At 40.7% G+C, this 11,247-nt stretch overlaps 1 protein-coding gene across 1 annotated transcript; it reads left to right on the forward strand.

Annotated features, from left to right (window-relative positions):
- The first annotated feature begins 4,448 nt into the window (after positions 1–4,448).
- LOC109089968 (cyclin-dependent kinase 4-like) lies at positions 4,449–10,070 on the forward strand. The gene is made up of 8 exons (XM_042765836.1): positions 4,449–4,686; positions 5,269–5,489; positions 6,445–6,580; positions 7,400–7,567; positions 7,653–7,762; positions 8,143–8,193; positions 8,296–8,431; positions 9,609–10,070. The coding sequence occupies exons 2-8, from the start codon at positions 5,272–5,274 to the stop codon at positions 9,681–9,683; spliced, it is 894 nt and encodes a 297-aa protein (XP_042621770.1). The 5' UTR covers positions 4,449–4,686; positions 5,269–5,271; the 3' UTR covers positions 9,684–10,070.
- Positions 10,071–11,247: the final 1,177 nt, after the last annotated feature.

An 11,247-nucleotide genomic window follows, 5' to 3' on the forward strand; every position in this document is an offset into this window, starting at 1 on the left:
CAGGCCAGTTCACCTCTAACTCCATCACCCTGAACGTAGGAGCCCCACAGGGCTGTGTCCTGAGTCCCCTGCTCTACTCTCTCTACACACATGACTGCGTGTCTTCCCACAGCTCCACATCTATTATTAAATTTGCTGATGATACTGTGGTTCTGGGCCTCATTTCCAACAATAATGAGACCGCATACTTGGATGAGGTAGAGAAATTAACATCATGGTACCAGGACAATTGTCTCTCTATGAATGTGAGCAAAACCTAAAGAGCTGATTGTTGACTTCAGGAAGAGACAGCAGCGGCCCTATACTGCTCTTATGATCAGCGGGACCCCTGTGGAGAGGGTGACAAAACCCAACCAACTCTTAATAAAAATCTGGCCAGTGTTTCAGGACGGAAAGCAGATAGTGATATCACCTGCACTTTAAATGGAGTCAAAAGCACTTTAGCCACATAACCCTTCCTAGGCTTAAGTTGAGTCTGCATTCACCTGTACCGAACTCAATACACGAGTTGTCAGCTGACAGCACCTGCAGGTCCCCAGCTCGCTTAACAGAGGACAGCGCGAGCAGGAGCGCTGTCTTGAGAGAGAGCGCACGCAAGCTCGCTGATTGTATGGGCTCGAACAGGCCTTTTTTATTTTATTTTATTTTTTTTTGCTCTGCTCTTGAAGGGAAGCAAGAATTATTGGTATTGGGTAGTTAAAGGGGTCTTCACCCCGTGACCTGCACCAATTTGTGGAAACTCTCCATTTATATGCCTAAAGATGTCTAATGGAAGGAGCCCTAGCCTCAGAGATAGTGTACAACGTGCCGAGGAAGAGCATCTGTTATAGGCAAGCTCCGTTGAGCAGCTAGACATCAAGGCTCCATGACTCTGGATTTGGATGCTATATTGTTTACTGTGCTTGAGAGAGGAGGTCTCTCTTCCATGGGCAGGGGCTACCAGCAGTTCCAACAGTTCTGGGAACCATGGCTGATTGGGGCATTTCGGTGCCAGAACAGATTTCCTTTCCTCTCTGATTTTGGCAGAAGTTTCACTAGAGGAAAAGCATACTTGCATACCCTCAGCCAGCTGTGAGCTAGTGCATCCACTCCCAGGAAAGAGTGTGTCAGTGAATAAAACAGCAGGCAGTGAGTGTTCTCCGCTGATGCAGAGATCCACCTCCGCTCTGCCGAATACACTCCAAATTATATTGTATTATATTCTCCACTCCCTGTGGATTACTCCACCCCTCGACAGTAAATCCGCACGGTAATTCAGGCGTCTGGGGGCATGTACTGCTCGGATGGAGATGTGGTGTCGATCTGCCGCGAGCTCACGCCCCCTTGGTGATTTATAGATTATATATTAAAATTTACTGACATCGCTCAAAACATAATGATATAAAAATTATAGTTGAACTTTATTTGGAGTACTAATTTTGCACTATGCAAATTTCTTAATATTAAGGCTAAAATGCATTGTCAAACTTGATGAGGATTGCATGATCTATGAATAATATCAGTCTTTACATGCAAGATATTTAAAGTATAATTGCTATAGCACAATCTAATATTCCTCAGTATATTTTTAGTTGGACTTCAGCACTACTTTCACACAGTTAATGTGCATCAAGTACAAAATTAGTTGTTCCAGTTTAGCTGACCAAGTACATAGTATAGCAGACTAGTTTATAGTATACTAAATGTACAATTACAGGAGATTTTTATTAAACAAAAACATTAAAACTTAACCTTAAAAACCACACAAACAAAAAAAACATTAGTAAATTAATCTTTCACTAGGGTGGTGTTTATGGGCCGGGTGGTTTTCCATTTCATTAATCCTGCACCTGTGAGAGGACAGAGACTGTTCCTATGCTCTCCTTCTCCACACTCCAGATCACTGTTACTTTGAGACTCATTTTTGGTTTAGATAGATAGCGTTATTTTGATAGTATACTTCAGACATTCTACTAAGTAACTTTGCAAATACATGTCAACAAGTTCTACTAACCTTAACCTTAATCGAACAGTCTAATACTGAACCCTTCCATATTGAGGCTTACAAGCCAGCCGTGCAATGTGAAGACCAGGTGTCACAATAACAAGAGAATAACACAGCAGTAACATCAACAACTATATTTATTGTCAGGCAGTTAAGAAAAAGCGATGCAAGCAGGCTGAAAGCAGGTAAGTGTCCAGGGTCAGAAATCAGGTAAGTCCTTCTTGTTCTAGGAATAGATGAAACCAGACAAAGATGTTGTCATCTTCTTCTTGTTCTTGTTCTTCTTCTTCTTCTTCGCGGTTGGCATACAACTTCAAGGTGCATTACCATCGACAAAGAGTTCATGTATTAAGTGTTTGCTTTTGTCGAGAAGTGCTGATGAGGATAATCATAGACAGGTGTGGTGATCGTGGAGCGTGTGAACAGGTGTGAGCCAGGAGGGATTCTGGGAAATGTGGTGTGCTGAGGTGACAGGCGTGGTGAATGTAGATTGTGATCATGACACCACGCCAGGTTTCAGAATTGAATATACAGGTAGATCTTTTCGCTGCTTGTGATGGAAACTGATGAAACAAGCTGTTAAGCCCATTTTGAGTTCTTCAGAATGACTGCAGTCACACACAACAGTTCAGAATCAGCTGATTCCAGTCGTTAGACACTGGGGGAATTTCACTCAGGGGAAGTCGAGTTTTAGCTTCGCAATCAGAACAGTTCTGGCCTGTCAAAACTGAAGCCCCACCAGCAGTTCCTCGAGGCACTGCTACGCTCTTCCAATTCAACCAGATCCAAAATCATCACACTGTTTTCATTTTCTATGATGTGTGCTCTACGATCTCTAGTGATTTGAGCAGTGCATGTGTTTTATTCAGGAGCTTCATCGCAGGAGTTTAACATCTTTCTTTTGCGCTGGTGTATGCAGTCCTAAATGCATGTGCTTTTTCATTGAGCTACACTGGCACAGCTACACTGAACATGGTGAGTTTGCATAATATCCTAATACCCCATAACGAGAAAGCAGAAAACAGATTTGTGATAACTTAGTAAAAAAAAAAACTAAAATATGACATTGCACATGTATCCAGACCCTTAACTCAGAACTTTGCTGAAGCACCTTTGCCAGCGGTTAGAGCCGCAAGTCTTTTTGAGTATGACCATGGGTTGGTCCCTTTTTAAAAGACGGATGGTGGATTTGATTTAACTAGTATTTTGCTGGATGACTTTTACTTCAATATATTGGTATGGTATCTGTACTATGAAATTCTGCATGAAATCCCAATGGACCCTGTTCATTTTCTTAATGCATGTTATTGGTCTATTTGTGAATGATTCATCTGTACATATATCTTCACAATTATAAACGCTGCATTAAATTTGTAAACAAACAGTTGCTTTTGTTTTGATTGTGTGGATCCATCTTTTTTTTTTACACATTATAAAGCCTACATTTATATTTGTTTTATAGACTTTATCTTGCAGATTTTTTGGATCTAAACATTGGGCAAGGTGTAAATGAAATACAAATATATATATATATATATATATATATATATATTAATATATATATATATATTATGCTTGCTCCTTTATTTCCCTTGAAGAAATAACTGATTTTCAAAGCAATCAGTGCGATCTATTAAATCATGAATAAATAGTGTAAAGCATATCCCATATTATCCTTTAGGCTTGTTGTTGTTGTGTAAAGTCCTATATTGTTTTAGGAGCCTACCATTTTGTGCCTACATCAAAATAACAATTCTGTCATTGTTCACGCACCCCTCCAAACTCAAGAGACTTTCCTTCATTTCTGAAACACAAATTAAAACTGTCTTTCTATTGAAAGTCAGTGCAACCAAAACTCTGATGAAACGCACTGTAAAACTAATCCAGTAATAAAGACATATGAATCAAGCCATTTAATCCAAGTCTCCTGACTTCTGAGAGATTTTGATGACCTTCTTGTATGTACATATGTGCATTGATCAGCATTTATACGGATATAAAAGCTTACATTAGTTCTTGGATTAAATGTTTGATTCATATGAATTCTATTAGCTACTATGTCTTTATGAACTTTTTGAAGGGCCAAAGTTTTGATTACATACGCTTTCATCAGGTTTACAAGAAACACAAAAAACGGTTTAGATTTAATTAAATGACATTTAGTAGATTTAATTCTTAAACTTCTTACTTTTAAAATTGATAAGAGTTTCACTAATTGTATGACATTTTTAATGTAAAGGAGTTACATTAAATAATGCCAAGCCAAGACGAGATAAAGTAGCTACAAAAAGATTACATATATGAAGGGTAGAGAAAACAAAATACTAATAACTTAATGTGCCTATTACACAAGATTTTTACATTTAAAATGTGAATAAACAGTTTAAAGCGAAAGTCTGTTATTACTGTGTACTGTGAATGGTATATAGTTACAGTGTGAGGTAAGTTCAGTTGAGTGGTTAGAGGTGATTGGGGGGGTCTGATCGTGTCGCTCCGCCCTGAGATCAGACAGGAAGTGAATGGAGACACAGACTGAGAACAGGCCAGAGTTTGACACACTTTGATGAAAGATCAGCTGAGCTCCAGAACACACACTACAGCAGACAGCAGACAGCTCTGGCGCGCGGCAGACGGAGGAGATGAGACGCGCGCTCTACTCTTCTAAACGAGTTTAACTAGCTCTACACGCGAGGAGAAACGTGGTGAAGTCGCTGCGTCTGATTGTGTGTGTGTGTATCACTCGTAATGTCGCTTCGTTTGATGTGTTCTGAAGAGTCGGCGGATGTGTCTCTCCTCCTGCGAGAGTGCGGCTGTTGCTAAACCCAAATCAGCTGTGCTCTACCACAGTACTGTGTTCACTCATTAAACACCATGGTAAATACATGTTACTTGGACAGTCTAACAAGTATCCAACCAGCCGTCTGGGACAATTATACAGTTCCCCACTTATCCCCTTCCTTAAATACAACGGCAGCTTTGTATTCTTATTCTAAACTCTCCAAACCCTACTTTATACTGTAAAATGTTTAAAGTTTTCTACTTTACTTTACTACTTTTACGTTTTTTTACTTCTACTGAACACTTTATATCTATCTATCTATCTATCTATCTATCTATAATATATATATATATATATATATATATATATATATGAGTGTATATATGTATATATATGTATATATATATATATATATATATATGTTTTCTCTCAATAGAATTACAGCCGTTTTTAAAGCAGTGTTTTTGGGCTTCCCCAGACTAGAGTGTGGTGTGGTTTGCTGCAGGTCATGGAGCAGGAGAGCGTGGTGCAGTACGAGCCGGTGGCGGAGATCGGCGGCGGCGCTTACGGGACTGTGTACAAGGCTCGGGATAGAGACAGCGGGCAGTTTGTGGCTCTGAAGAGTGTGAGAGTGCAGACCAATCAGGACGGCCTTCCTCTGTCCACGGTGCGAGAGGTGGCACTGCTCAAACGACTCGAGCAGTTCGACCATCCCAACATCGTCAGGTACAACACACACATACACACACACACACTCAAACAGACACACACACTTACGCAAACACACACACACACACGCAAATAGACACACTCACACAGACAGACAGACACACACTCACTCACTCAGACACACACACTACATCAAACAGACACACACACTTACTCACTCAACACACACACACTCAACACTCACACACTCAACACACACTCAAACAGAAACACACACACACACTCACTCTAACACACACACTCACTCGAACAGACACACACACACTCACTCACTCAAACACACACAGACACACTCTCACACACACACACACACACATACACACACTCAAACACGCGCACACAGACAGACACACACTCACTCAAACAGACACACACACAGACACACTCACTCAAACAGACACACACACACACTCACACAAACTAAAATCACACTGGCTAAATCATATTTTAGACAGGATGTCAACAACCGCATTTTAAATAACTGCATTTATTATGTACAGATAAGTGCATATGTATTATGTTTATTGTTCTTTAATTCTAACATTATAAACATTTATTTATAAGTTTCTATAGTCCAGAGGTCAGATCGAGGTTTCCCCGGTAACGCTGTACACAAAGCAGCGCTCCGCTCACAAACGCTGCTTTATCAGACATTACATGCAGGACGAAATGAAAATGACCTGCAGTTTCTGAAGACAGTGGGTTTCCTTCAGTGTATGGGAAACACTGTAGTCTCATAATTGAAGTGTTATTTCTGCAGACTACAGGGCTGTTACCAGTCAGATGAATTCAGTATCAGCACCATCTGTGTTTGCAGTGCAGAGGAACAGAATCTGCATCTGAAGTGGTGTTTAGATGCTTTCACACACACTGTTTAATGCAGGACATGAACGCAGTTCACCTGCAGATACAAGTGCATAGTTCATGTTTTGATGTCAATGTGTGTGTTCAGGCTGATGGACGTGTGCGCCACACTGAGAACAGACCAGGAAACTAAAGTGACTCTAGTGTTTGAGCACGTGGACCAGGACCTCAGGACGTATCTGGAGAAAGTGCCGGCACCAGGACTGCCCCTCCACCAGATCAGAGTAAGATCACCACCCACGGGACTCGAGATACCTGAGCGGTGAAAAAGATCCAGATGCTCAGTGTGTCAGACTTCATGTAGTAGCACACGGGCATAAATATAGATCCAGTTCAAATGTTTGTTTGCGGTTCAGTGATTTAAGTTAAGTGTACAGTGAAGGAAGACTGAGGCAAGACTTCAGGCCACTAGTTCAGACACTCCCAATCGTTTCTGTGCAGCCTTGTGGTGTAAAATATCTCCAGGATGTTTCTCTTGACATCATGTAATGTTCTAACTGTGGTCACGATTTCCATTGAACTCTGTTGGTAACATCAGATTTTGCTTTTGGAGAACGCACCCCAGAAAGACTTGTGTTTTCATTACATTAAAAAAATACATTCATTATTGAATTCAGCATTGGCATGAGAACACTGCACTAGTCTGTCATTAAGAAACATCAAGAGATTAATACTTTTATTTGGCAAGGACGCATTAAATTGATAAAAGTGACAGTAAAATATAATGTTCCCAAAGATTTCTATTTCAAATCAAAGCTGTTCTTTTGAACTTTCAATTCACCAAAGAATCCTGAGAAATGAAATGTATCACGGTTTCCACAAAAACTATGAAAAGAACAACAAAAAATCAACTATTTTTAACAATGATATTAAATAATGCAGGTAGTGTCCTTGTTACAAATGTTACCCGCAGCCTACTTTATTTTACAGTCCTGTGTTACACGTACATACTATGTTCTTCTAATAGTAATTACAGTAACTTAAATACTAACCCTGAACCTTACCGTAACCCATGTAGTTACCTTGCGTTATGTGTGATGCAGGACTTGATGCAGCAGCTGCTGTGTGGTCTGGCCTTCTTGCATTTGAATCAAGTTCTCCATCGGGACCTGAAGCCGGAGAACATCCTGGTGACCAGCAGAGGGCAGGTGAAGCTGGCTGACTTCGGGCTGGCACGGATCTACAGCTGCCACATGGCACTCACACCGGTGGTGAGACGACACACACGCTCTCCCGTCCTGAGCAGCACACACACACACACACACACCGCTGATGCTGTCTTCTCTCGTGGCTCAGGTGGTGACGCTGTGGTATCGCTCTCCAGAGGTGCTGCTCCAGACCACTTACGCCACACCGCTGGACATCTGGAGCACCGGCTGCATCTTCGCTGAGATGTTCAGACGCACGTGAGTCTGAGTCGTGAGGCTCATCCGCTTCAATAGTTCATCAGGCTGAGAGCGTCTTCCAGGTGGCTGTAAATGCTCATGTGCAAGTCATTATTGAGTCTGCGGACCCTATTTTGTATGCCCATACTTTTTCATTTATCAGACGCTTTTATCCAGAGCCATTTCATTAATCAGAGAGACAATGGCAGGTCATATATTACACAGCAGTGTATTGCATATTTCCCAGCAGCTTTGAATGTGGCTCCTCCACTCAGAATGTAAATCTGCAAGCATTCTTGTGAAAGGTTTGATAAAGCATTGATCAGTGGCTCTATTTCCTCATCAGATCTGTTGGTTATCGCATTGATTAATGATTTGTAATGTGACGTCTCATCTTTCAGACCTCTCTTCTGTGGAGATTCAGAGGTGGACCAGCTGAGCAAGATTTTTGCGTACGTAAAAACACACACGTTCATGTTAGAGAGGCTGATACTGGAGAGAGCGACAGCAGTGATGTGCTTCATTGCTTTATTAAATCAGCATGTGATTGACAGAGTGATCGGCCTGCCAGCTGAAGACCAGTGGCCCGCTGATGTCACTCTGTCCCGGCAGAACTTCAGCCCTCAGACCCCTCAGCCAATCACAGACTGCGTTCCTGAGATCAGCCAGAAGGGGGCGGAGCTCTTATTGGTGCGTTTACATTCAGTGTCACTTCACATACAGCTGCAGTTTTACCAGAGTAAAAGCAACAAGAAACAGGCAGTGGGCTAAAGGAGCTGAAAACAGCCTGAACATCAATTTTATGGGGCAAAGAAATCCCACATTTTCTCACTTCAGAATCTCTTTTGAATCTGGGTTAATATTGTTGAAAACTGTTGTCATTACTAAAAATAAGTGAACTGAAATAAAATGATATATAAAATTATTTCAGCTAGTTGCCAAGACATTTTCTTTAATTTGAAATACTAAAACAACTAAAACTGAATAAAAATAATAAAAACAAAAATTACTAAAACTTTAAAACTAAGATGAAAATATAAAAATAGTAAAAAAAAAAAAAAAAACTATAATAAAAACGATAGTAATATAGTGATACTAAAAAACACTAATTTGAATATTTTGCCACGTTTGCACCGAAATGACCCAGAACAATTGTACCAGGAACTATTTCCCCCCAGACCTGTTGCTTTCTGTGTTTCCACCGCGGTCTGAAGTGAAGATTAGGCAGATAGTCTGGTGACGTAAGCCTGCGCGTGTTTCTCAATACAGAGTACACTACTTTCAGACTTGCATCCTCAGTAGTTCAGACACTGTGAGTTCGACTCGGGAGTGTGATCTCCTGCGGACGGGACGACACAAGTCCAGTAATTCTGCAAACAACAGCGTATTTGATAACATTTATTCCTCACTGTATATTTACAATAAGATTAAATAGAATATCAAATACCACTGCCTCCTTTCAGTTTCATTTAATCATAATAATAGCAGCCTACATGAAACTGTACTTAGTTCAGGGAAATGTGTATATATACAGCCATTACAATGAAACGAATGATATTTTATCACAATTGCCTCTTTTTATTTTCATTTTAACATGCCGATAAATTGAATAAAATCGACCAAAGATTACCTGTTAGATTTACACAAAACAAATTATATTTTATGTACATTTCAACCACTAAAGAGACATCCGAGGTGGTTGAGCGGCACACATCAGAAGGACTAGCCGAGGGACTGAGGCTGCTCTAGTCCCTAGCTCCTGGGTAAAGTTCCAGCGGTGGAAACACGGCTTTTGTTTGACTGGTTTCTGCACACAGTAACTAACTAAATGAATGCCATAGACTCTTGTTTTCTTCTGTCTCAACAGGAAATGCTGACGTTCGACCCGTTGAAACGAATCTCTGCGCTGAATGCTCTGGAGCATCCGTTCTTCACCGAATGAGTGCTTTATTCCCATTGTTCACTGCAGTTTGAGGTCACAAATGCAGCCTGGACCACGAAGAGCCCACATACTTAAGGAGTGAATATTCAGCCGTACCTGTCTGTCTCTAAACGTGTTCATCTGTGAGCGGAGCGAGTGTTTTCAGTCTTCTTCAAGTATGAGGAGCGTGATGATAGACTTCAACTGTTCAGGGTCATATTTCTCTGCCTTTACAGTGGATTGTGGGTCAGGGGAACATTATCATTAGCAGGTGCTACGACTCCACATTTCAGTTCTGATGTGTGTGTGTGTGTGTGTGTGTGAAAGAGAGAGAGAGTGAGAGAGAGTCTGTGTGTGTGTGTGTGTGTGTGTGTGTGTGTGAGAGAGAATCTGTTTGTGTGTGAGAGAGAGAGAGTCTGTGTGTGTGTGTGTGTGTGAGAGAGAGAATCTAGAGATATATATATAAGAGAGAGAGACAGAGTCTGTGTGTGTGTGTGTGTGTATCTGATCTTTTGAAAAAGAGAATCTGTTTGTGTGTGTGTGAGAGAGAGAGAGAGAGAGAGTGTGTGTGTGTGTGTCTGTGTGTGAGAGAGAGAGAGAGAGAGAGAGAGAGAGAGAGAGTGTGTGTGTGTGTGTGTGTGTGTGTGTGTGTGTGTGTGTGTGTGTGTGTGTGTGTGTATGTTGTTTAAGACTCTTATCCCGTGTCCAGCATCAGTGTTCTGGTTTCACTGCCGCTCTGTGTGTTTTGCATCAGACAAAACATAGATAAACAGCCTCTGAAAGTCACTGATTAGTGATCAGGATTGTTTCCTCACTGTGTGAAGTCTGCTAAGACTGACGCAAAACAAAACCACCATTATAGTCGAATTCATGACTTCCTCATTTCTATCCTTTCCCATCCAACTGAAACAAAACGGATTTGTTTATAAATGTGTGGATTTCAGTTTTTTTTAGTTTAATCATCAACTGTTACGTGAGACCTGGTGATGAAATAAAGCTGCTGCACTGAATGAAATAGGTGTAATGTGCTGTGTGTGTTTGTGGGTAGGTGACGTCACGTCTCGTGTCCAATGCAGCGGCTCAGGGATAATGAGGACGTCAGTCTCTGTGTGGACCCTGCAGTCAGCTGATGGGTTTTACACAGTCATGTTTTCTTGTTTTGGAGTGTTATCCTGCTGAAAGCCTAATCATGACTCCCAGATCATCACAGATAACTGTCTGTGTGCTGCCTGCTCTCCTGTCCTGTGCTAGTCCAACATTTACATCTCTGCTTTGGTAGATGTTTTCTTTTTTTTTTTTTAGTTTATTTTTATATAACGTTTTCCTATTTTTTATATAACGTTATATAACGTTTTGTAAGAAAATGTTTTTTTTTTACATTTATCAGAAATAAATTAGAAAAACAGAAGAAACAATACAGTGGAGGTATATACATTTTCCCCCAAGTGTGTATATATTTATATTTACACATGAACAGTTTATACAGTCAGTGAGTTTACATTACAGTAAGCAGTCCATTTCTACCAGTATTTTAGAAATGAGTCCTTTTTTACATCTCAAAAGTTGATTCCTCTACAAAATAGTT

This window comes from Cyprinus carpio, chromosome A11, assembly GCF_018340385.1.
Source record: "Cyprinus carpio isolate SPL01 chromosome A11, ASM1834038v1, whole genome shotgun sequence".
In the NCBI taxonomy this organism is placed as follows: Eukaryota; Metazoa; Chordata; class Actinopteri; order Cypriniformes; family Cyprinidae; genus Cyprinus; species Cyprinus carpio.